Genomic DNA, 25,064 nt, shown 5'->3' on the forward strand with positions numbered 1-25,064 from the left:
TTGCAGGGGGATAATGGTATTGGAGGTGGAAGCGATTCCTTTCTGGTCCCACTCCCCACCACAGTACAACTCTGGGTGGGTGACCTGCCCATGCAGGGCCCTTCTGCAGGCTGGGGTCAGTGAGTGGTCCTCCTGTCTGCCCCAACCCTCCACACCTCCTGTGATTTCTGTCCCCACTTGCCTTGGCTGGAGATCTCTGTTTGGCTTGAGCAGCTGCACCAACAACTTTTCCAGGAGCTGAAATTGTCCCTTTCGCTGAAGATGCTCTGGTGGCAGCTGGGTTGGCTTTGGCCTGGGTTTTTTTTACTGAGTTTTTCACCTGAGTGGAAAAAAGGGAATGAAGCAGGGAGAAGGTGAGATAGAGAAAAGCAGCTAGCCAAGAACACAGACTCTACAGCTGGGGCCCAAGCCCAAGTCTGGATTCTGGCTCCTTTATGCAATAGCTGTATGAACCTGAGCACATCACTTGACCTCAGTGGGCCTCAGTTCCATCCTCTATCAAAAGGGGATAATAATAAGGCCCACCTACATGGGTTATTGTGAAGACGAAATATGAGATTCAGAGTTTAACATGATGTCTGGAACATAACACACACACACACTCATAATTGTGCATGCCTTCCTTAGCATTAGCTAAGCACAAGGCTACCCAAAACAAAGATGTTTTCCAGGCTCCCTTTCAGCTAGGTGGCCATGTCATTAAATTCTGGTTCATGGAACCTAAGTCGGGTGCCATAACAGGTCAGAAACATGTCTCTTCCTCCTCCAGGCTAAATGGAATGCCGAGGGTAGCTGGAGCATTCCAGTACTGACAGGGCTCAGATGTGTGATGGAGCTCAAGCAGCCACGGCAGAACAAGATACTTGTTGTTCAAGGTTTTCTTCAGCTTAACCTAGTCTTAACCAACATCCAGAGAACCCCAAAAGGCCTGTCAGGGACTCCAACAAATAGAAGAGCAAGAAAGAGGGGAATTCCCAGAGTAAGATTCTTGACAGTAATGATAGCAAGCCTAATATGAAACGGAATGAGGAATCTGGCAGCATCTCAAGGCCCCTGCCTCACTCAGGGGTGGTAGCTGGTCAGCTTCAGAAAACACCCCCATCCCCAGAATTCCTCAAACACATGAGGTCAAGTGAGGTGAAGAATCAGGACTTCAAGAAGAGAGATTCCCCACAGTGTGGACCAAGTATGACTAAGGCCAAGGTGCTCATCAGCAAAGCACATAAGTCCTCCAGAGGGGAGTCATGTTTTTCACAAGAAATAAGACACAAAGACTAACTTGACCTAACAAGTCTCAATACACAAAAAAGGATTAAAATCATACAAAATATGTTCTCCAACCACAATGTGATTAAATTAGAAATCAACAAAAAGAAACCTGGGTAATCCCAGATATTTGGAAATTAAACAGCTTACTTTGAAATAGTCCATGGTTCAAAAATCAAAAAAAAAAAAAAAAACAGGCACCTCATGGTACAGGTGGGAGGGTCAGAAGGGAAGATAAATATTTAAGTGATCTGCACAATAAAACTCTGTAAGGCACTGGGTCTGAAATGTGCCTGCAGTTTGGGAAAGATGAGAGGAGGCTCTGGAAGGGGCCCCTGCAGAGCTTAAAAACCTCAGTGGAGGAATCCTAGGAACTTGGGGTCCCACAAGTCAACAATGAGAGGGGGACAAAAAAATTGGTAGAAATATGTGCTCTGGTACAGAGAAAAAAGAAATGACTAATTTCTGAATGGTTATAGAAAAAAATAGAATGACAATTAAAAACAATAAACAGTGGGTGGGTGAGTGCAGGGAGTAAGCCATCTCTCAGCTCTTCCAGGCTGGGAGACCTCACTCCTGATCTGGTCCACATTAGCCTGGTCCCTCCTCAGGGTGACAGAGACAGCTTGCTGTGTGCAGGTCCTTTGCTGGGTGTGGCAGGTGAAATCTCACCTAAATTCTCACCCAAACCTGTGAGGGCTGATTTCCAGTTTACAGAAGAGTAAGCAGAGGCTCTGATGGCTTACAGCACTTGCCAGGGCTTGGGGCTGAGACTTGCACCCACGTGGTCTGGCTCTAAACCCCTGCCATCCATCCTACCACAATGTGCTGCCTGTGGCAAGGCACCCAACCCAGGCACTCTCCCATCCCCTAGCCTCACAGAGACTGCTTCCTCTGCCTGGAACACTCTCCCTGCCCAACTCTTTCATCCCATGGTTCAGATGCTGCCACCTCCTGTAAAAGCCCTAGATGCTCTCACCTGTCAGTGTGCAGCCCAGGCTCACACCCTCTGTCTCAACCCCATCACTCCATGCTGAAGATTGTGTCCAACCTTCTTGGAGACAGGACTTCCCTGAGGAACAGGACCTCAGCAGTCCCAGCCCAGGGCAACATCTGGCAGGGTGGGAACTCCAGAGCTCATGGAAATCATAGGGAATCAAATCAACGGGAGCTCAAAAGGCAAACAAGACAGAGACCCTGGAGCTCTGATGGCCAAGAGGCGACATGGAATGAAAGGTAGGGAAGGAGGCTGTGTTGAGGCTACCCGAGGCTTCTGCACACGTTGGGGCAAGACCAGCCCCAGACAAGCCCGTCCTCAGGAACAGGTATGGGTCGGATAGGCCTGCTCCTTCTAGGCCTCACCTGTGCAGGAGTCGCGGCTGCCTCCTCACTGTCTGATTCTTCCTCACTGCTCTCAGAGTCTTCCTGCATCTCAGCTTTCACCTGGGTGATTGAAGGCTGCGTCTTCCCAGGGAGTACTGGGGCAGTCCCTTGCCCCAAAGGCCCCTTGACAGGCACTGAGGCAGCTTTCACTTGGAGGCCTTTCCCCACAGACTTCGCCTGGGATGACAAGTGGAAGAGAGGTGTCTCCAGGAGTCCAAAGGACCACGTACGGGTGGCCCTGAGGCCCGCCCAGAAAACACAGGCCTCACCTGTCCCATGGTTACTGCAGGACCTGTCTTCTCTTCCTCACTATCTGACTCCTCACTGCTTGAAGAGTCCTCTGCTGGTCTCTGGGCACCCCAGGCCACAGCTGGGGATGAGCCTGCTGAAGTCCCAGTTCCTGCTTTCCGGGGGGCTTGGGTGCCCACTTGCACAGGGGTGACCTTGGCAGATGCAGTGGTATTGGTTTTCTTTGGGCAGGCCTTGGTCTGAGGAGCTTTCAGAGCTGGTTTTGCCTGAGGGGACACAAAGAGAGGCTGGAGAAGGTTCCAGAACTCAGTCTCCAGTTGGCTCTGAGGTGGATTCCCACTGCTGTTCTGCCCCACCAGCCAAAACCCATGCTCTGCCTGAGGGAGCACAGCTCTCCGTGGGGCTGATTGTGGTGTGACAGATCAGGCCATGTGGCAGCCTCCTTCCCCAGGCCTCACCTGCGCTGCAGTCATGGCTGCTGGTGCCTCCTCACTGTCTGACGACTCCTCGCTGCTCTCTGAGTCTTCTGTGGGCTTTTCAGCCTTGACCTGGATGGCTACAGGCCCTGCCTCCTGAGGGGGCACTGGGGCAGGCCCCCTTCCCAAGGGCCCCTTGGCAGGACCTGAGGCAGGTTTAGCCTGGAGGATTTTCCCCAAGGACTTTTCCTGGAGTGAGATACACAGGATCAGGAGAGGGAGCCCAGAGTAAGTGTGTACAGATATTAAGAGACCAAGGGTCAGGTGCAGTGGCTCAGTCCTGTAATCCCAGCACTTTGGGAGGCGAGGTGGGCGGATCATGAGGTCAAGAGATCGAGACCATCCTGGCCAACATGATGAAACCCGTCTCTACTACAAAATAAAAAAACTAGCTGGGCTAGGTGGCGGGAGCCTGTAGTCTCAGCTACTCTCGGGAGGCTGAGGCAGGAGAAATGCTTGAACCCGGGAGGCGGAGGTTGCAGTGAGTCGGGATGGCGCACTGCTCTCCAGCCTGGCGACAGAGCAACACTCTGTCTCAAAAAGACCAAGATGACAGAGTTCAAGTGTGAGGCTGGGAGGCCCACAGGTGGCACCACTCTGAGGGGAGAAAAGAACCTTACAGAAAGGGGCCTCACCTGAGCTGGGGCCACAGCTATGGGCACTTCTCCATCATCACTGTCTGACGACTCCTCACTGCTGCTCTCCGAGTCCTCCTTCCTCTTCCCAGGTGGCACCTTCCCAGGTGGCACTGGGCTGGCACCTTTCCCCAAGGGCCCCGTGCCCACAGTGGAGGCAGGTCTCACCTGGGGGTTTTTCCCCAAGGGCTTCACCTGGGAGACACACAGGACAAGATCAGGGTGGGAGTCCAAAAGGAGAAAGTGAGTGAAGATGTAGGTGGGAGGAGGGGAAACGAAGCCAGCTGCACAAGGCTCTAGGTTCAGAGAGGAAAAGGCAAGCCTGCAGGAGGCCTTTCCGCAGGGCACAGGCCGTGCAGGGCAGCTTCAAACCTCACCTGAGCTGTGCTCATGGCTGCAGGTGCCTCCTCGTCACTGTCCGACTCCTCACTGCTGCTCCCAGAGTCCTCCTCCCGCTTCCCCGCCTGGGCCTGGGTGGCTGCAGGCCCTATCTTCCCAGGGGGTGTCGGGGCAGGCACTGTCTTCCCAGGGGGTGTCAGTGCAGCCCCTTTCCTGGGGGACTCCTTGGCAGGGGCCAAGGCAGCTCTGACCTGGGGGGTCTTCCCTGAAGGCTTCGCCTGGAGGGAGAAACAGGATGAGAGGAGAGAGCCTGGGGGGTCCATGTGTGAGGAGACAGGAGCAGGATGCAGCAAAGGTGGCCACACTCATGCAGGTGCTGGGGCCCAGGCACGTGGCTGCTCTCCACCCGTTCCCTCTACCTCACCTGAGCAGGTGCCTCCTCTTCACTGTCCGACTCCTCGCTGCTGCTCTCCGAGTCCTCCTCCCGCTTCACCGCTTGGGCCTTGGCAGCTGCAGGCCCCGTCTTCCCAGGGGGCACCAGGGCAGCTCCTTTCCTGGGGGACTCCTTGGCAGGGGCTGAGGCAGCTTTGACCTGAGGGGTTTTTGCTGAGGCCTTCACATGGAGAAACAAGGGAACACAGCTCAGAGGACAGACGTGTGAGGAGACACAGGACACTAGGTACAGAAGACGAGATAGGGCACATGTTGCCACAGTGAGAGGGGAGTAAGTGGCTGGGGTCTGAGGCACGCCTGAATGGGAGAAAAGGTCCTGAGAAGGCCTTCTGGGGAGGGGCCTGGCGGCATGTCTCCCTCCTCCTTACCTGAAGCAGGACCTTGGCGGCTGATGTCTCCTCCTCACTGTCAGATGACTCCTCGCTGCTGCTCTCTGAGTCCTCCTCTGGCTTCCCTGCCTTGGCCTGGGAGGCTATAGGCCCTGCCTTCCCAGGGGGTGCTGGGGCAGCCACTTTCCCAGGGGTCCCCTTGGCAGGGGCAGAGGCAGCTCTGAGCTGGAGAATTTTCTCAGAGGCCTTTACCTAGTGAAAAAAGAAGTTTGTTCCCTTGCTTGTGAAAATTCTCTGGTGATGTCTTCAGGATAAAGTCCAGAGGCCTTAATAAGGCTCCTAAGAACCCCCTGTTTCCATCCCCACTCCCACCTTGACTGACACTTTGGCCACACTGGCCTCCTGGTTTCTCAAAAATCAGCTTCACACTCTCTCACCCCTGGAGCCTTCATGCCCCCTGTTCCATTTCACTTGGCCACTGCCTCCTTAGCCTGTGGCTCCTTAAGAGATACCACTTCCTTAACATGGTTCTCCCTGATGCCCCTGGGCTGCCCCAGCACATTGGTTTGTTACAACCTATCCCCTACTGGGCTCCCACGGGCCAGAGAGCTCTGGAGGCACAGGTGCTGGCTTGTCGGGAGCATCTGACTGGGCTGTGGGGAGGGGGTGTGTAAAGGCCCAGGGAAGAATGGAGGAATGGAGAGGCTGTCTGAAAATGGGGATGGGTCTGAGGGAGGCCCTTGCTGGACTTTATGCATGTGGACAGCAGCAGAACCCCTGGAAAACCCATCCTCAGCCTCATGGAGCAACGTTTCCACCCATGGCCCCATTTCCTCTGTGGGCTCTGCACTGCCTTGGGGCTTTGGTAGGGTGGCTGCAGGCCCTGAGTGCTCAGCCCTGGGCCAACAACCCCAGAAAACAGCAGCTCTGATCTTCTAAGAACCTTCCCATGCAGAAGGTGCAGGCTGCTCCAGATAGGCCTTGCTTGGCTAGCTCTTTTTTTTAATTTTTGAGCCAACATGAAGAAGGATTTTACATAAAAGTTCACATTTATGGCCAGGTGCAGTGGCTAATACCTGTAATCTCAGCACCTTGGGAGGCCAAGGTGGGAGGACTGCTTGAGCCCACAGCCTGTGAAACACAGTGAAACCCTGTCTATACACACACAAGTTGGGTGTGGAGGTGTGTGCCTATATTCCCAGCCACTCAGGAGAGAAGCTGCAGTGAGCTATGATTGCCACCACTGCATTCTAGGTTGGGCAACAAAGTGAGACTCTGTCTCAAAAAGAGTTCACATTTGTGTTCCTTCTCAAAGATGGATACCCTTGCAACACTTGGTAGCCCCCAGGCACTGCAAAGTAGACTGAGCCGAGGAGTCAAAGCTCCCTGTAGATAGGGTGGAAACATCAACTTGTCCCAATTCCTAGTCCTACTTCCACCTCAGGGCCTTGGCACTTGCTGCCTGGATTGACTTTCTTAAGAGTGCTTCCTCCTTCGGGTCTTCACTGAGACGCCTTCTCCCGAGGCCAGCCCTGAGCACTGTTTTAAGTTGCCATTCCTATGTCTCCCACCCCATTTTCCTCTTTACCATTTGCCAGCAGCTAACACAGGGACCTGTTATCTACTCCATGCCTCCGTCTTGTCCTGCTCCAGGCATGAGGCTGGGTAGGTGACCCCCACTCTTCCACCTTCCTGCTCTGACTTCCATTGCTTTCACTTGCCCTTGGGATGCACCCAGAGCCTTGGGGCTGCAACCCTGCCCACTACCCAACGGACAGCTCCCAGCAGAAGGGGAAGGGAACTGGATTCCCTTTAGCCAATGTGGTATTTGCATGCTCAGGGTTTTATTTGTCCTGAGAAGCCAGAGGACCAGGCAATCAAAACTTCTCAAGTCCCTCACAGCAGGACTGGCTGGGACAAGGACAGCAGCCCATTTACTAGTCAGAGAAACTGAGGCAAAGTTGGTCACAGACAAAGTAGAGTGCAGGACTGCCCTGCGGGAAGCAGGCTGTTCTTGCTCTTCAACTTCACACCACCACCCTCCCTCTCCCCAACTCCAGTGGCAGAGGTGCGCACGCACTCAGGCTGCTGGGGGACCCACAGGACCCTCCAAGAGGCAGCCTTCCTCTGGGGCTCACCTGGCTTGGTGTCCCTGCAGGGGCCTCCTCCTCGCTTTCAGACCCCTCCTCACTACTCTCTGACTCCTCTTCTGGCTTCTTGGCCCTGCTGGATGGGGGCAAGGCCCCTCCTCTGGCTTGGGGTGTCACATCCCCCACCTTTCCAAGGGCTGGGACTGCCTTTCTTGCTGGAGATTCCTTGGTAGAAACTGAGGCTTTGACCTGGGCTGGTTTTACTGAGGGTTTCCCCTGGAAGAGGAGAATGGAATTAGAAAATGAATAATAGAATAACGGTTTCCTTGCGGTGAGCCGATCGCGCCATTGCACTCCAGCCTGGGTAACAAGAGCGAAACTCCGTCTCAAAAAAAAAAAAAAAAAAGAATAACGGTTTCCCCTAAGCTTCTATATCAGGTGCTTCAACAGTTGATATAGCTCTTTCCTAATGTCAATGGATTTTTATGCAAGTCCCTGAGACAGTTATTAGCTTTAGACCCATTTTCCAGAAAAGTACAAGAAGCTTAAAGGGGTAAAATCACTCATGATCAATATGAAGGGGCAGGGCCCCCCACTGGAACCCCAGACTGTCGTGACTTTGGGACAGATCTCGAAACCATTATGTTTGTCTCCCAGCTGGCACACAGAGGTCTCAGCCTAAGAGAGGGGCCACGTCTCTCAATCAGGAGAGCTCATCCTTAAACTCAAGTATCTGATTATGGTACCCATCCTGAGAGCCAGGAGTTCAAGATGTGAACACCACGCCTGCCCCTGGCTTGCTAGACACCTTGGGCAAATTCCTTCCTTCCTTCTGTGAGATCTTTCCTAGACTTCCACAATTCACACATTTCCCAGGCAATCAGTGCCCTACTTCCACCTCCAAGATCCATCAGACCCCTTGCAGCCCTGGGTTTCTGGGACATCTACTACTGGAGCTCTGCATAGCTTTCAGCCCATTGAGGCTGCGTGTTTATGGAGGGCTGGGAGTGGTCTCCTTTCCTTTGGCAAGGCCAGGGGTGTCCTTGCCAGTTATGGCTGGTTGTATCCAGGGCCCAAAGGTGAGGACGAAAGGTGGAGGGAGGCCCTTGGCCAGGCCTGGGGTAGATGGGGTGAGCTTCAGCCTTCACAGGGTTACTGGGCAGGCATCACAGTAAAGTGAAAAGTTTCCTGGGCCCAGATCAGTTCATCCCTGACTCGTGCTGGTTCTCCCTCTAAAACATCTTTCTAACTGTGGATACCTTGGTACACAATAAAAAAGTAACCTGGGGGACCTTTTCCAGGTCAAAGTTCACAGACCCAAGAGTCCTGCCCAAGTGTAGCCAAGTGTCTAGGCCTGGCATTCACCAGTGGGCCCAGAACCCTCTCAGCAGCCGCAGCCCTAGCCACACCACATGATAGCCACACTGTTGCCCCGGGCCCTGCTCTTGCCCCACTTCCTGTCTGGAATGCCCTACCTCCTCCATACTCCTTCCCAGTAAAGCCCACTGTGTTTCGAGGCCCTGCTCCAGGACACCTCTGCCAGGAGGCCTTGTCTAGTTTCACAAGCAGGAGGGTATCCCTCTCCCACCCCTGGGCTGTTCTCACACTCAGAGTGCAGCAAGTAGCACCAGGCTCCTCTCCCTGCCCCTCCTGGCTGTAGCCTTTCCAGCTCCCGGTCACCCTGCCATAGTTGCTGAACTGATTTGGGCCCACTGGTGTCTGAAGCCCTAGCCAGGTTCCTGGGAGGGTTACAGCGTGGGAGAGGGTAACTCCTAGGGATGGGTGGCAATTACCTCCACATCTGTCTCATCACTGGAGCTGGAGGTGTCCTCGCTGGAGCTGTCGGCCTGATCCGCTGACACCATCCCTGAGAGATGGACATGGAGGGGACTGAGGGACTCCCTTTCCAGCCTCACCATCCCCTCCCCAGCCCCTTCCCCGAAACCAGGTGCTCATCAAAGCCAGGTGCTGAGCACTCGCCCCTCACATACACTGAGCCGTGAAGCCCCCTTCTGAAGTGGGTACCATCACAATTCCTATGTTCCCACACATCTCTGAAGCCCTGGGAAGGGCTGCAAGGGGACCCAACAAACATACACCGGCACCTGATGGTCTACAGAACCTCCATACACCATCATATCGACTGACGCAGGCTGGAGAGATGGTTACTCTATATAGGAAATGGAAGCAAACCCAGCTGGGCCTTTCAGTTTCGTCCCCGAGCTGCCAATGGTCCCTGTAACTCACCAAGGAGTCATAAAGCAGAAAATGCTCCAACCACTAGGTGGGCTGTTCAGCCTGAGGCCGGGTCCCTGTAGCTGACCCTCCCTCATCTAGGGCAAGGGAAAATGGTCTAAGGTGCAAGAACCTGGCTGTCATGGAGACAAACCTTTGAATTCCAGAAATGTCCCAGAACTCAACAAAGCAATGCCTAGGCCTGCCTTACCAGCCCAAGCTCTGGGGACTTGGTTCCTAGAGGTGGGGGCGTCTTACCAGGCTTGGCAGCAGCTCCAAAAGCTGGGATGCTGACCTCTTCCTTGGTTTCTGAGACCAACGTAGTATTTGCTGAGGGCTCTGCTGACTTCCTGGGAGACTTCCCAGAGGGAAGGTGGGCCACCATCTTCCCAGTGGCAGGGTGTGGCATGGAGTTTCCCGTCTTGCCGGCTTTCTCTGTCTCTGCCTACAGAGAACACAAGTGGCAGACACATCTGGTATGGCATGGTGAACTAAGAGCACAGGCCACTTCCATCTGAGCCCTATCCTACCGCTTCCTAATTGTATAAATTTGGGTAAACTACCCCTTAAATCTGTTTCCTCATCTTTAAAGTGAGGCTCACGCCTGTAATCCAAGCACTTTGGAGGCCAAGGCGGGCGGATAACCTGAGATCGGGAGTTCAAGACCAGCCTGACCAACATGGTAAAAACCTGTCTTAAAAAAATAAAAATAAAAATAAATAAATAAATAAAGTGAGGCTAAAAACAGTACCTCCTCTCACCAGAGGTGTTGAGAGAACAGAATCACAGTTCTTGGGACATGGTAGTTATTCACTAACTGCTGAGTAGCAGTTTGTTGATCTTACCATTATTTCATATTACTTTGAGATCCTGTTGCTAATGCTCCAGGCAATTGCAGAGGCACAATTCTTTATACATGTATGTCTTTAACTCTGCTTTCTGGATTATCAGAAAATGGCATCCTGTTTTCTGTGCAGTTTCCAGTTTGGAAAATGCTTTTAGAGTTTCAGAATCACAGGTGTCTTGAGCACTACAGTGCCTCCACACCTAGCACAGTGCCTGGAAGGTAACAGCTATTAGTCAAGCTCTGCTGAGTGAAAGGTGAATCCAGGGATGAAAGAGGAAAGAAATCGCCTATCCCAGATGTAGAATGTGCCCAGCGGCCCACTGCAGCAGGCATCACCTTCATCTTATAGAAAAGTAAACTGAGGCCCAGAGAGGTGAAGGGACTCACTAAGATCCCACAGCTGGGGACACAGGTTGAGATCTGAATACAGGTAGGGCAATTACTCAAGCCCTATCCTTCTCTGACACAGAAGACTATCCCCTACCAGGCACTTCAAATCCCATAGGCAATAGCTTAAAAGGCAGTCCCACTCACCTTGGCTTTCTCTTTCATGCTTGATGTCAAGTCTGCCCCCGTGACTAAGGAGTTGGTAGATGCTGGTCTTGGGGCTGCAAGAAACAAATATCTGCTAAAGGAGCCAGATGAGCTTTTCTCATCTATGAATGGCAAACAGGTTTCATCTCACCTAACAATTCAATTGGTATTGGCTGCCTGGTGCTGGCATGAGGATCTGACACTAAGCCCAGACTTGTGGGAATGAGTGCTATGATGCATCAGCCAGGTCTACCAGAAGCAAGAGACAAGAGGATGGTAACATGAAGCTACGTGTCTGCATCCCTGATGGATTCCCAACTCCCCTGCAGCATGAGATGTTGAGACCCCTGGAGGGAAAAGGACTGCCTAGTAGACACTGCACACTGCAGTGAGTACCATTCACACAGACTACCACACTGTAGCCCTGAAAGCTGCTCAGGAAGAAGGGGCAGTGGTCAGGCAGGCAGGCAGCCAGCCCCAGGTCCACAGAGAAAGTTGCCTGGAATTCAAATGGCTTCTCAGTGGAGAGGTAGCTGAACCATGCCACCTGGGCCCTGTTACATATTGACATTCACTGATTCTCAGTGCTTTTATATCAGAGTATTGTCTACATAAATCTTAGATTTCTTATTGTTAAGGAGAATGTTGCTGAGGTGAATAGCATGATCTAATTCTTTTCCTGGCACTTCATTCCATCTCTCTCTTTTTATAATTATGGAAAATTTTAAAAACATTCATAAGTAGACAGGAAGAACCAGGCAGCTCCAACCATTAGCAACTTCTCATCTCTTCTGTTATCTCATCCATCCTTCCCCAAAGCATTATTTTGAAGACAATGCCTGATATCCTATCATGTTGCCCACAAATACTTCAGCATGTTTCTCTCAATGAGGACTTTTTTTTTTTTTTTTTCCTTTTTGAGACAGGGTCTTGCTCTGCTGCCCAGGCTGGAGTACGGTGGCACATTCATAGCTCACTGCAACCTCCAATGCCTGGGCTCACGTGCTCCTCCTACCTCAGCCTCCCAAATAGCTGGGACTACCACTGCATGCCACCATACCAACTAATTTTCTTATTTTTCACAGAGACAAAGTCTCACTATTTTGCCTAGGATGCCAACGAGGACTCTTTTTTTTTTTTTTGAGACACTCCTGGTCTGTCGCCCAGGCTGGAGTGCAGTGGCATGGTCATGGCTCCCTGCAGCCTTGACTTCCTGGCCTCAAGTAATCCTCCCACCTCAGGCCTCCCAGGCAGCTGAAACTACAGGTGCATGCCACCATGCCTAGCTAATTTTTAAATTTTTTTGTAGAGACAGGGTTTTGCTATGTTGCCCAGGCTGGTCTCTAACTCCTGGGCTCAAGTGATCCTTCCACCTTGGCCTCCCAAAGTGCTGAGATTACAGGGGTGAGCCACCAGGCCCACCCCAACGGGGACTTTCTAAAAAATATAATTACGGCCGGGCGCGCTGGGCTCACATCTGTAATCCCAGCACTTTGGAAGGCCAAGGCGGGTTGATCACGAGGTGAAGAGATTGAGACCATCCTGGCCAACATGGTGAAACCCCAGCTCTACTAAAAATACAAAAAAATTAGTTGGGCATGGTGGCGCATGCCTGTAGTCCCAGCTACTCGGGAGGCTGAGGCAGGAGAATTGCTTGAACCCAGGAGGCGGAGACTGCAATGAGCCAAGATCGCGCCACTGCACTATAGCCTGGGTGACAGTGCGAGACTCCATCTAAAAAAAATATATATATACATATACATATATATAAAAAATTACATACTCAGGAGACTGAGGCAGGAGGACCACTTGAGGGCAGGAGTTCAAGGTCAGCCTAGGCAACACAGCAAGACCTTATCTCAAAAAAAGAAAGAAAGAAAAAAGCCCCAAACAAAAAAAAAGTATAATTACAGTTCCATTATCACAGCTTATAAAACTGATTAATATCAAATAGCCAATCAGTATGATATTTTACCATTTCTGTTTCAAGTAGCATGCAGGTCTGTATATATGCATGTATGAATACATGTCTGAATGACCATAGAGGCAAAGGAGGAAGTTTTAAAGGCTACCTACCGGGAGATGCACTTAGGAATGATGGGGAGCAGGGTAGGGGAACAAGAAAACTTTCATTTTTCTTCTATATGCTCTTGAACAGCTCAAAGTAAACTCATTTTGCATTTCTAATATAAAATTAAGCAATATATATATATATACAGGGCATAGTGGCTCATGCCTCCCAGCACTTTGGGAGGCTGAGGTGGGTGGATCACCTGAGGTCAGGAGTTTGAGATAAGTCTAGCCAACGTCGTGAAACTCCATCCATTCTTTAAAAACAAAACAAAACAAAACAAAAAAAACCCCACAAAATTAGCCAGACGTAGTGGTATATGCCTAGTCCCAGCTACTCGGGAGGCTGAGGCAGGAGAATCACTTGAACCTAGGAGGTGGTGGTTGCTCTGAGCTAGCATCGTGCCATTGCACGCCAGCCTGGATGACAAAAGTAAAACTCCATCTCAAAAAAATAATAATAAAATATATATCCAGTATGATCTCAAACATCTTTGAAAGCAGGCTCAGGAAGCTGGGCATGGTGGTATGTGCATATAATTCCAGCTACTCAAGAGGCTAAGGCAGGAGGACTGCTTGAGCTCAGGAAATGAAGACCAGTCTGGGCAACATGGCGAGACCTCATCTTGAAAAATAAAAAATAAATATTAAGAGATTTTTCTTCAACGTAAGCAAAAAAAGGTACTACAATGCACATGAGACATAGCAATTCCTCTGTAGAGTTATGGCTGCTGTTGGTGAAAGCACAAGGAGCCCTGGGACCTGGGGGAAGAAGGGGCTGTAAAGCTTTGACTGAGTTACTTCTGCAAATGGTGTAAAACCAGCACCCAGTACAGCCTTCCAGTGCTAATGGGTACAATCCGAAAAGAACAACAAGATCAGCAATTCCTGAAGCATCCCACAGGTCACACAGAAAAGGTGTCCACTAGCTGCCTTCTGAAACCCCGCGAGCACTACTTCTGAACGTGTGTCTTCTTTCCAGCTAGTAAGAATCACCTGGGAGCCTGTAACAGGGCAGCTCCTGGGCCCCACTGTATGAACACCAAATGAGACTGAAGAGGCCATCTTGCTGTTTTGGTTTGGCCTCGCATCGCTAGAGCCTGGAGAAACAATGCCTGGCACAGAGGAAGGGCTGAAATAAATACTGTAATAGACACATGGTGCCCTCCCAACCTTCTTCCCAAGATCTTTTAGGTCTTCTAGTGATAAGAGAAGCTGGAGGTAGACTCTGCCCTAGAACAATCAGTATTCCATCGCCTGTTCCCAAAGCTGCAAGGCTCTTACTGGCTTTGGCGGTTTCGGCTTCTGCCTCCTCTTCCTCTTCCGAGCTCTCTGAGGTGCTAATGGGGTCCGACACACGGGTCTTCTTAGCTTGTAGTGCCGCATCTTCCTCTGCCTTCCGCTTCCGGCCAAGCTCTGAGGTTCTGCAGGACAAGGGTGACTGTCTATACCAACTGGGTGACAGAACAACTCCACAAGATTTGACTACACAGACCTTCCCGCATCCTTCCAGCTCTTAATGGCAATGTGCATGGAATGTAAACAGTGGTGAAAACACCGTATAGACACAATTTTGTATTCCACATTTTCACTCAATTCATAAAGTGCTTTTACAATTCTTGATTAGTCTTTAAAATAATCAGGAATGCTGGATAATGTTATACACCAGCTGCAGCAACTACCAGTCTCTGTGATAGGAACTGACCCATGCAGGCACCTCACAGAACCACCCAGGCGCTTCCTCCTGCAGAACGTGCTGTGAGTGCTGTGCCTTCTGGGAAGACTGCCCACATCCTTGTCCTTCATGTCTCAACTTGAATGTAGCCTCCCCAGAGAGGTCCTCGATGATTGCCCCCCGCCAAGGCATGCTCTGCCCTGTCATCCTGTTTCGTTTTCTTCAGCGCTTTTCTCTATCTCCTATTATTTTACTTACTTCCTAGTCTCCTCCCCTACACAGAAAGGCCCAGGGAGGGGGCAGCTGGCAGCTCACTACAGCATCCTCAGTGTCTAGCAAATGTCTCAAAAACTAAACAACTAAGTGGCTTGCTCAGGGCAAAGAAAGTCTGGGGCATGGGTAGGATAAGCACCTAGATGGCTGAGCCCCTGGACTTGCAAGTTTCACCCCATTGACCCCCATCCCAGGGAGTCACTGTCTAGGCCCCAGGTTTCCCAGCCGCGATGGACACTGCTCTGTCACAGCTTGGGATATGCTACTTGGGTTCCTTGTTCCCAGGAAAGCCACTTGTCAGGATTCACATGTTAAAAACAGGTTTCATTTTAACACGTATCAATTTATTCTGCCTCTTTTCCCCCAACAAAAATGTTGAGCACGGAATTTTTCTCTGGTTTGTTCCCAGCTACATCAAGTATATTGCCTACATTGTAGTAGGTGCTCAATAAATACTGGGGCAGGGGGGGAAGCCTCCAATCAGTAGTTTTAGTGCTTTATATAGACCACTGTGTCTAACCCTCATAATGCAATGAGATCATTGCTATCATTATTTCCATTTTATAGATGAAGACACAGACTCACAGAGGCGAAGAAACCCACTCAAGGCTATACAGCTAGTTGCTGGATTTGAACTCTGCCAGGAGTTGCTAGGCTAGGCTGCCTGTGGTGGGTGTGAGGTCCTTGTCCCACTCATCACCCCTCACCCATAGAAGGGGCCAGTGGCGGGGAAGGGTGTACAGAACAGCTCACTGAAGCAGTTTTTTGGGGAGGGGCAGTACTACGAGTAACACCCACACATCTGGGCAAGTCAGAGAGGCCCTGTGCTCCAAGCCCTCCTCAGCAGCAGAGGACAGCCAAGAACTGAGGGCTGACAGGGTTTTCAATGATCTTAGCTCTCTACTAGAGGCTGTAATCCCTTCCACACCATTCCTGCCTTTGTTTACACACCTCTAATGACAGGGAGCTCATTACCTCCACTGTAGCCTACCTCATTTTTAGACAGCTCTGATGATCAAGTCCTTATATTCAGGAGCTGAAACCTGTCTTCCTAAAGCAGGTCCATTTCGGGCCCACTTCTGTATCCAGGGCCTCAGAGAATGTACTACTCTTGGTCCTCAAAGATGTGCAGCGGTCCCTCACATCCCTCACCTGCCTCCTTTTCATCTAAGGCAATTCTATACACTGCACCATTCCTCACGGGATAGATCTTCACGTCCTTCACTCCCTTATTCAACTGTGGTCAGGCCAGTGCCCGAAGAGAACACAATTACTCTCTCCATTTTCAAGCCATTCCTCTGTTGACATACCCTTGGATGAGTCCCCCTTCCTTGAAGAGTACTTAAGTTTTACATGTTTAAAAGGCATCTCACACTCAACATGTCATTGAAATCTTTCCCTCCAAACTGGTTTCCCTTCAAGCTCTATGCATGGGTACATTAGCCAGACATGGAGTCAATCAGATACTTCCTCTCCCATCCGTCCATTGGCCCTTGTTTCATCCCTGTGACTCTGGGAATCCACTGTCTACCCTGTTACCCCTGTCTCAAGCCCCATCAGCTCTTGGCTGGATGACGGTGTCCGACTAGTCTCACCATGGTGCAGAGCAGTCACCTTACTTTCTCACCCTGCCATGACCCCAACTGCTCTTGGGTAATGACAAAATTCTTCACCATGGATAACCAGGTCTCACATGGCTATCCATGCGATAATCTAGCCTCACCTGTACTGTCCACCAGCCACAGGACCCAGCATTAGCAATTTCCGCTGGCAGGTACCTACTGCATAGTACCTACTGCCGCTTTATACCTACTGCATAGCTAGTGAGCTCTCTCCCAATTCCTGCAGCTCTCAAGTCAAACATCATCTCAGGGAAGCTTCCCCTGGACCTCCAAATGAAGCCAGGCTTACTCATTTATGTGGCTGTGGCAACAGGTTCTTCTCTCTTGTAATCCTTACTACTACTGTAATTTTACATTCATTTGTTTCATTCTTTGACTCATGCCTACCTCCTTGACTAAAATGTCAGCTGCAGGAAAGAAGGAACCATGTCTGTCTCACTTGTGACAACATATGCATACTAAGAACAGGACTTGGCTTTCAGGAGGTAATCAATAAATGCTGATCAACTGAATAAACAAGCTGGTTAGAAGCTCTTGTTCTTAAGAGATCACAGCTCTCAACGTCCCCTCCCACTACCAGATATCCCCATCCATGTGCTGTGACCGGCTTTCTGGAGGCAACAATGGTGTCCACAGTGAGCTATGGCGACAGATCTTAGACCAGACAGGTATCCCAGCTTATTCCACACTGATTTGCCTGGGGTGTCCCTACTCCTCCCTGTTGGCCCCACCACTTACTGTTGCCAGTGTGTATAGATGTCCAGAAGGGTTACGGGCTGAGCCAGGAAACACTTCTGCAGAGAGGTAAAGAGAAAGCCACAATTAATCCCCAGCACAGTAAGGGTCCTCCTTGGCCCAGCTCTCCCCAAACTCATGACTTGCACAGATAGGTGGTTCAGAAGAGGGTCTTTTCGGCTGGGCATGGTGGCTTATACCTGTAATCCTAGCACTTTGGGAGGCCAAGGCAGGAAGATCACTTGAGCCCAGGAGTTCAAGACTAGTCTGGGCAACATAACGAGACTATCTCATGTTAAAAAAAATTAGCTGGGAATGGTGGCATGCACTGGTGGTCCCAGCTACTCAGGAGGCTGAGGTGGGAGGATCACTTGAGCCCAGGATATCGAGGCTGCAGTGAGCCATGCTTGTGCCACTGCACGCAAGCCTGGGCGACAGAGCAATACCCTTTCTTTTAAAAAAAGAAAAAAAGAGGGTCTTTTTGCTCTGGGAAGTATATCTGCTTGGCCCTGCCAGTTTTGTCCAAAACCTTCCAGAGAAAAGAAGGACAAGCAATTCCAGCTAAAACTTTTAGGACAACACGGTGAGAGGCCCCTTTGAGCGGCCAGAGTTGGAATGTTCCAAGCTAGCATTTATTCAGCCCCCAGCCTCTCTGACACTATCAGTGCCTAGAGGCCACGAGACAGGGTTTTTCCCACCCTTGACCTTTAAAAAGGCTTTCAAAGACTTGGCCAGCCAATCTTTCCAAAGCATGAACCATAGCCCAGATACCTGAGGCATCCAGGTGGCATGATCACAGTCCACTAGTTTGCTGGGAAAAGACTGGGCCCAAAAGGTACCAGTCCCTTGGAGGAAGCAGAGGGAACCAGGTGGAATCCAGGCCTTTGGGGCAGAGGCCGGAGAGCCCACTGTCTCTGTAAATGTCAAGAAGCCAGGATATCAAGTACTCCAAAAAGGCTAAGCAATGTGGGGCACAGGTGGAGAGTGTCTGGAAGCTGGGCAGAGTAGCCAAGAGGGTGCAGCACCTGGAGTCAGGCAGAGCTCCTCTGTTAACTAATCCCCCTCCTTTCCTTCAGGTCTCTGTCCAAATGACATCTTCTCAATGAGGCTTCCCTTACTACCTTACTTATAATTGGACTCTGACATCCTTTATACCTACCCCTTGCCTGCCTTATTTTTATAGCAAGCACCAAACATCACTAGATATACTATATCATTAACTTATTAAACTTTTTCTATTTGTCACCTGTCTGCTCCTACTAGGATGTGTGCTCCATGAGGGCAGAATATCTTTGCTCCAATGAAGACTAGTACTATCTCTTTTTCCCCTTATTTGTGAAGTGGTATAACTGTAGCACAAAGAGCAAATGAGGTTCAGAGATAATTGGGAAAAGCATAGATAACGCCTTATCGTCCCTCGCCCTTTAGTCCCTCCAGGAGGTTCTAACAGCAAGTATTAGAAACAGAGCCTAAACTACAAGGTAAAGTGATTTGACTACTCAGGATACTGTCTCATCAGCTCAAAACTCTCCATTGGTTTACCACTGCTCTTCCAAGGAAGATCAAACTGCCCACCAGACCACTTCAGCCAGCCCCCTGCCTCCATCTCTCCAGGGGCATCTGGCCCTTGTACACCACACTTCAGCCACTATGGACTTTTTTTTTTTTTTGAGATGGAGTCTCCTTCTGTTGCCCAGGCTGGAGTGCAATGGCTCAATCTCAGCTCACTGCAACCTTCACCTCCTGGGTTCAAGTGATTCTCCTGCCTCAGCCTCCCAAGTAACTGGGACTACAGGTGCACACCACCACACCCTACTAAATTTTGTATTTTTAGTAGAGATGTGTTTTACCATGTTGGCCAGGCTGGTCTCAAACTCCTGGCCTCAAATGATCCGCCTAGCTCAGCCTCCCAAAGTGTTGGGATTACAGGCATGAGCCATGGCACCTGGCCTGCTATGGGCTCGAAAAAAAAATTATTTTTGAGATAGGGTCTTGCTATTGCCCAGGCTGGAGTGCAGTGGCACAATCATGACTTATACTGCTCATACTGTATCCTCAAACTCCTGGGCTCAAGAGAGTGGACTTTCTCGAGGCCAGAGGCCAGTGTGTACACAAGTTCCCTCCCTCCACAGGGCATTTACACCTCAGCCTGGAATATTCACCTCTCTTCCTTTAGATCTCAAATCAACTGCCACTTGCTTTGAAAGGCAGTCCTGACCAGGGCAATCTGCCACCCGTCTCATCTTTTTTTTTTTTTTTTTTGGGACGGGGACTCCCTCCATCGCCCAGGCTGGAGTGCAGTGGCAGGATCTCGGCTCACTGCAACATCTGCCTCCTGGGTTCAAGCAATTCTCGTGCCACAGCCACTAAGCCCAGCTAATTTTTGTATTTTTAGTAGAGACAGTGTTTCACCATGTTGGCCAGGCTGGTCTCAAACTTCTGATCTCAGGTGATCCGCCTGCCTCGGCCTCCCTAACTGCTGGGATTACAGGCGTGAGCCACCGTGCACAGCTCATCCCTCTCATTCTTAACACTTAATGTAGTGCTAAACATATAGTCACTTTCGTGATTCTTTGATTTTTCTACCCTACTAGAGTGTAAGCTCCCGGAGGGCTGGAGGACGGTGCTCAGCATCTCCCAGGAAGCACCCTGAGTACTGGATTAACAGCTGAATGAATCAATCAAGAAATGACTGTACCACGAGTTCGAGTCCCAAAGCTGTCCGTCTCAGTACAGACAATCGCTAAGGGCCTGAGTTCCAGCTCAACTAAGGGGCTGTGGGATACCTTCCCGAGGCGCGCCCCCAAGGGGCTGGTCACAATCCACCTCACAGCAACCTCCTCGACCCAGGGGGGCCGTGCTGAGCCTAGCCACGTGGCGGGAGACTCAGGAAATTTAAAACAGCCGCTACCAGAAAGGGCGTGGAGGTAAGGGACGCGGGAATTACAAAGTTCGCCCCCTGCGAGCACACGTTCCGGCCCGCCCACTGCACAGATGAGGAAAGTGAGGCCCAGGGGAAATGAAGTCGCAGTAGCGAGGCAGAGGTTGCGGCTCCTCCGGTACCCGTGGCCTGCGCCGCTGAGCACGGCGGGACCCGGCTCTGGGTGCCCGCCGGGTCGCCTGAGGGCTGGGCGCGGGCCGCTGATCTCCGCATCCTGCACGCGGCCCTCGCACACGGCCCACGAACGCTTACCTGGCCGCTCTGCTCCTTCACTTCCCGCGCCGCGCGCACATAGCCAGCCCGCAGCAGATGGTGGTAGATAAGGGGAAGTAGCTCCCGCCGCTTCCTGGCCTCGGCCATGCCTGCGAACCCCGGCCTGCCGGCTACCTGCACGCCCCTCTTTAGTCCCCGCCCGCCACTTCCCTCGCGCCCTTAGACCTCGCGCGCCCCACTTCCGGCTCCTAGTTCGCCCCGGCCGCGCGGCGCGCCGGGAAACGTAGTCCCCTCTCCTGGAGTGGCCGGCCCCGCCCCTCAAGGCGAAAGGGGCGGGGTTTAACGGGCAACATGACCACCCATTGGCGCGGAGTGGGCGGGGCTAGAGAGGGACCCGACCCCGGAGCCGGCCGGGTTATGGATGACTTTTTTAATCCTTCCGGCTGGCTCCTTCAAGAGATTTATCTTCCTTGTTAATTCTCTGAAGGCTGCGTTTTACTCATCTCTGAACGCCCTAATCTGGATCTTTCTCTAGACATGAACTTCGAACTGCCATTACTCTCTCATTTATCCAATTAACACATTTTTTGGTACCCATGAACCAGACACAAGTTGTCAGTTTATTCATTCATTCACTAATTGAACAAATCTGTAGTAAGCAACATAACTTGGGCTAGCACCCGGCTAGGCTAGGGGGATTGGAACGATGCATAATACATGGCAGATACCCTCAAAGCTAACAGAGAGGACTGTCTGTAACTAAGCAGCTATAGTTCAATATCTGGTGTGCATCGTCAGGGACAGATGCAGCCTATGGGCGCCCCAAGGAGGGTCACCTAACCCCAAAGAGATATCTAAGCTGAGGCATAAAGACAGGGCAGAAATTGCTGGGTGCAAAGGAAACGACTGGCAGAGGGCACTGCATGAGTCTAGGCATGAGAAAACACCCTACTATTGCCTAGGAACCCCAAACCCAGAACCCAGTCTGTGCTGCTGGGCTATCAAGGTGGGGTGGGGTGGAGAAGAGGAAACAAATGAGAGCCCATGAGGATGAAGAAGTAGACAAGGCCTACAACATCCCCACCGCCAGGAGAGTTTGGGACTTTGCTCTGAGGGCGTTAGTCTGAGTGGCTTTTCACAGGTTGACCTCGTTTTGTGTTTTTAAAAATTGCTAAGCCGGAAGCGGTGGCTCACGCCTGTAATCCCAGCCTTTGGGAGGCTGAGGCGGGTGGGTCACGAGGTCAGGAGTTCTAGACCAGCCTGACCAACAAGGTGAAACTCATTCTCTACTAAAAATACAAAAACATTAGCTGGGTGTGGTAGTGCACGCCTGTAATTCCCAGCTACTCAGGAAGCTGAGGCAGGAGAATCGCTTGAACCTGGGAGGTGGAGGTTGCAGTGAGCTGAGATTGCACCACTGCACTCCAGCCTGGGTAAAAAAAAAAAAAAATATATATATATATATATATACATGTATATATATATATATATACATATATTTATTGCTAAGACCAAAGCACATACTATTAATACTAAATGTGAGGCTGTTATGTTGTTGGGGGAAGGTTGGCAGGGAAAAGGTGAGGTAGGCTGGAGAATATGAGAGTCAGCTGTTGTTAATTTCATGGCCCCATTGAGAATCTGATGGCAGTATGTTTCTTTCTGGAGCAGGAGTCCCTAACCCTAGAAGGTCCAGGTATGTGCTTATCTTTGTCCTGAACTTGGATGGAAAATGTTATCTGCCTATACACATTCACATTTTCTATTTTCTTGAGCAGATATTTATTGAGCACCTACTATTGGGGATGGAACAATCTCTACTCCTGCAGAGCTTGCAGTCTAACGGAGAAGACACACGCTAAACTAATAGTCATACAATACAGTGTTCTGAACAGCGAGTAAGTGAAGGAAGGAAAATAATAGTGTTTTGTTATGGAATAATATAATGTTTAAAAGCTGCACTGGAGTCACACTGCCTGGGTTCAAATTCTGGCTTTGCCTCACAAACTAGGTGATCTTGGACAAGTTACATAACTTCTCTGTGACTCAGTTTCTTTATCCGTACGATGGAGATAATTATAATTTCTATCTCATTGCGTTGTCATAAGGAGTAAATGAATTCTCAGCAGAAATGCTTAGAAGAGCTCTGAACAATAGCACTCTGTGTGCGTGTGTGTGTGTGCTATTATTGTGAAAGCATTTAACAGGAAGGAGGAATCTATTTTTTTCTTGGGAGTTAGGGAAGGATTCCCTGAGAAATTGATGGTTATGAGAAAACCAGAACTACGTGTACGGGAGGGCCGGGGAGAAGAAACGTGAGCAGACGGAAGAACCTGTGCAAAGGGCCTGAAGCAGAAGGTACAGCCGAGAGAAGAGACAAGGAAAGGCCTCTGTAGCAGAGCCCAGAGGGAGAGCAGGGGGGCTGGGGAGTGTAGAAGGTGAGCAGAGGGCAGACTCCATGTGAAGGACTGGCCACATCAAGGGTTTTTTTCTCTATCCTAAGAGCCGTTGGAAGCCACTGATGGTGGAAGCCCAAGAGATACAGGATGAAATCTGAATTTTGCTGTAACCTGTGTGCCTGCCCAGTGGACAGTGGAGTGTGTCTGGTGGGTATGAGTAGCTGTGGGAAGACAAGTCAGGGTTAGGAGTGCAGGCAGGCATCCAGGGAGAAGACAATGTTGGGGGAGGTTGTGATGCTGGTGGCAGTGGAGCTGGAGAGCAGTGGAAGGTTCCCAGAGTTAATCAGGAATTAAAGTTGTCACAGAGGTGTGTTAGAATGGGAGGGGAAGGAAGAGGCAGTGTCAGAATGGACCTTGAGGTTTCTGTGCAAACAAATAGGCAGTATCTTTCACTGAGATAGAAAAAACTGGAAGAGGACTGAGACAGTGGGGTGGTTTGAGTGAGGAGAGGAGGATGTGGATGGAGAAGTGAAAGTATATGTTCTACATTAGACATCTTTTTTTTGATTTGCTTTTTTTTTTTTACGTTCAGAGAGACAGAGTTTCGCTCTTGTTACCCAGGCTGGAGTGCAATGGCGCGATCTCGGCTCACCGCAACCTCCGCCTCCCGGGTTCAGGCAATTCTCCTGCCTCAGCCTCCTGAGTAGCTGGGATTACAGGCACGCACCACCATGCCCAGCTAATTTTTTGTATTTTTAGTAGAGACGGGATTTCACCATGTTGACCAGGATGGTCTCGATCTCTTGACCTCGTGATCCACCCGCCTCGGCCTCCCAAAGTGCTGGGATTACAGGCTTGAGCCACCGCGCCCGGCCTTACATTAGACATCTTGAGCTTGAAATGCCTTATGGTCACCACGTGCAGATGATGAGAAGGTTCTTGGAAACCTGGGATTGGATGCAACGTGGAGGTCTGGGCTGGAGATGAAGATGAGAAGTTGTCGATAGAGATGATAGTTGTGGCTGTGGATGAGAAGCTTGCTCAGGGAGGAGAATGTGGAGAGAGAAGAGAGATGGCCCAGGATGAAGTTTTGAGGTACACTTACAGATTAGGGCTGTGTGCAAAAGGATCTGCCTGCAAAGACCGAACAGGAGTGACTGGACAGGTTGGAGAAAGCCCAGGAAAGTGGGCTTATGGAAGGAGGCCAAGGGAAACATTTTAGGAAGCTGAGAAGACTCGATGGGGGGATGCTCTGAGAGGTCAGGTAGGAGGAAGGTACAGCCCTGGGCTTTGGTTTATTGACAGGCATGGAGACTGTTGGGGCCTTAGGGAGGGCTATTTAGTTTGGTGTCATGTAGGGGTCAGATGGGAATGATCTGATGAGTGCAGAAGGGATGAGGGAGGCAGTGGGTCTTCCCCGAATTTTTTGTGTAAAGAGGATGAGAAAGGTAAGTGATAGGGCCAGTATGTATGTTAGGAGTGGTGTGTTTTAAGGTACAGAGACCTGAGATTTATTTAAAAATGAATGGCAGATCCAGGAGAGAGAGATTAATCAAGAGTGTAAGAAATAGAGGAGCTAATCAGAGAGTAACGTTCCCTCAGGCATGTGCGAGGGGCTGGGATCAGGCATGTGGGGGGGGACTGGTCTTGGGGAGGAGGAGGGATGAGTTCTCTAGAACCCAAAAGCAGGAACAAAGAGAGGATGGGTGCAGATGTAGATGTAGGTTTGTAGTGGGATGTTAAGGGAGATTTCATTTTGAGCTTCTATTTTTTTCTGCAAAGTGGGAGGCAAGGTCTTCTGCTGAGAATGAGGAAGAGGTGGTGAGGAGTTTGAAAGAAGGAGAATGATCATTCAGAGAGTTGAGAAGCAACTTGCCCACAAAATCCCCGCCTGCCTGATAGTCTTGGCTCCTCGGTTGATGTTGGGGGTCCTTAGTGTATGTGTGTCTCGTCCTGTCCTGCCGAGTCCATTCCTCCATCAGGTTCACCTACTCAGCTGCAGGCTGGAGGTGTGTACATAGTGGGATTTATCTAGGCCTAGGGCTTGGCCAGATGAGTAGGGAAAAAAGGGCACAGGGGTCTCAAGTGTTGGCAAAGAGATGCTAAATTTCTGGGTCCTGGGATCTAGGCTGGGTAGTGAGGGAAGCAAGGTAGATGGGGTAAGTTTTCAGGGAGAGAGTGGAAACTTCATGGGCCAGGCCTTATGAGGTTGGGAGCCGTGAGATCAGAGAGGGCTGGCAGCTGGAACTGGTGCTGACGCCCAGGTTTCTGCTTGGGTGGCTGGATGGATGATCAATATA

General features: G+C 50.6%; 1 protein-coding gene across 21 annotated transcripts in view; it reads right to left on the reverse strand.

Moving 5' to 3' along the window:
* Window positions 1-20,615, reverse strand: part of TCOF1 (treacle ribosome biogenesis factor 1) — a 43,219-nt gene extending 22,604 nt beyond the window's left edge. For 13 of the 21 annotated variants that reach the window (XR_004260431.1, XR_004260429.1, XR_004260430.1 and 10 more), the window contains exons 1-15: window positions 20,405-20,615; window positions 17,215-17,270; window positions 14,191-14,330; window positions 10,837-10,910; window positions 9,714-9,900; window positions 9,014-9,087; window positions 7,269-7,496; window positions 5,170-5,382; window positions 4,773-4,961; window positions 4,387-4,626; window positions 4,010-4,204; window positions 3,357-3,563; window positions 2,919-3,164; window positions 2,629-2,826; window positions 182-319 (exon numbers count right to left, since the gene is read on the reverse strand). Coding sequence is in view for 18 of the 21 variants with exons in the window: in XM_032250207.1 (XP_032106098.1) it covers window positions 182-319; window positions 2,629-2,826; window positions 2,919-3,164; window positions 3,357-3,563; window positions 4,010-4,204; window positions 4,387-4,626; window positions 4,773-4,961; window positions 5,170-5,382; window positions 7,269-7,496; window positions 9,014-9,087; window positions 9,714-9,900; window positions 10,837-10,910; window positions 14,191-14,330; window positions 17,215-17,270; window positions 20,405-20,512 (2,493 nt within the window). In the remaining 3 variants the exon portion in view is untranslated. Of the gene's footprint in view, window positions 1-181; window positions 320-2,628; window positions 2,827-2,918; window positions 3,165-3,356; window positions 3,564-4,009; window positions 4,205-4,386; window positions 4,627-4,772; window positions 4,962-5,169; window positions 5,383-7,268; window positions 7,497-9,013; window positions 9,088-9,713; window positions 9,901-10,836; window positions 10,911-10,987; window positions 11,086-14,190; window positions 14,331-16,765; window positions 17,194-17,214; window positions 17,271-20,404 lie in introns of those variants that run through there. The other 8 variants (XM_032250216.1, XM_032250223.1, XM_032250222.1 and 5 more) reach the window with 6 other exon arrangements.
* Window positions 20,616-25,064: the final 4,449 nt, after the last annotated feature.

The sequence above is a fragment of the Sapajus apella genome, unplaced genomic scaffold (genome assembly GCF_009761245.1).
Source record: "Sapajus apella isolate SASKATOON/1434 unplaced genomic scaffold, GSC_monkey_1.0 scaffold71, whole genome shotgun sequence".
NCBI lineage: Eukaryota > Metazoa > Chordata > Mammalia > Primates > Cebidae > Sapajus > Sapajus apella.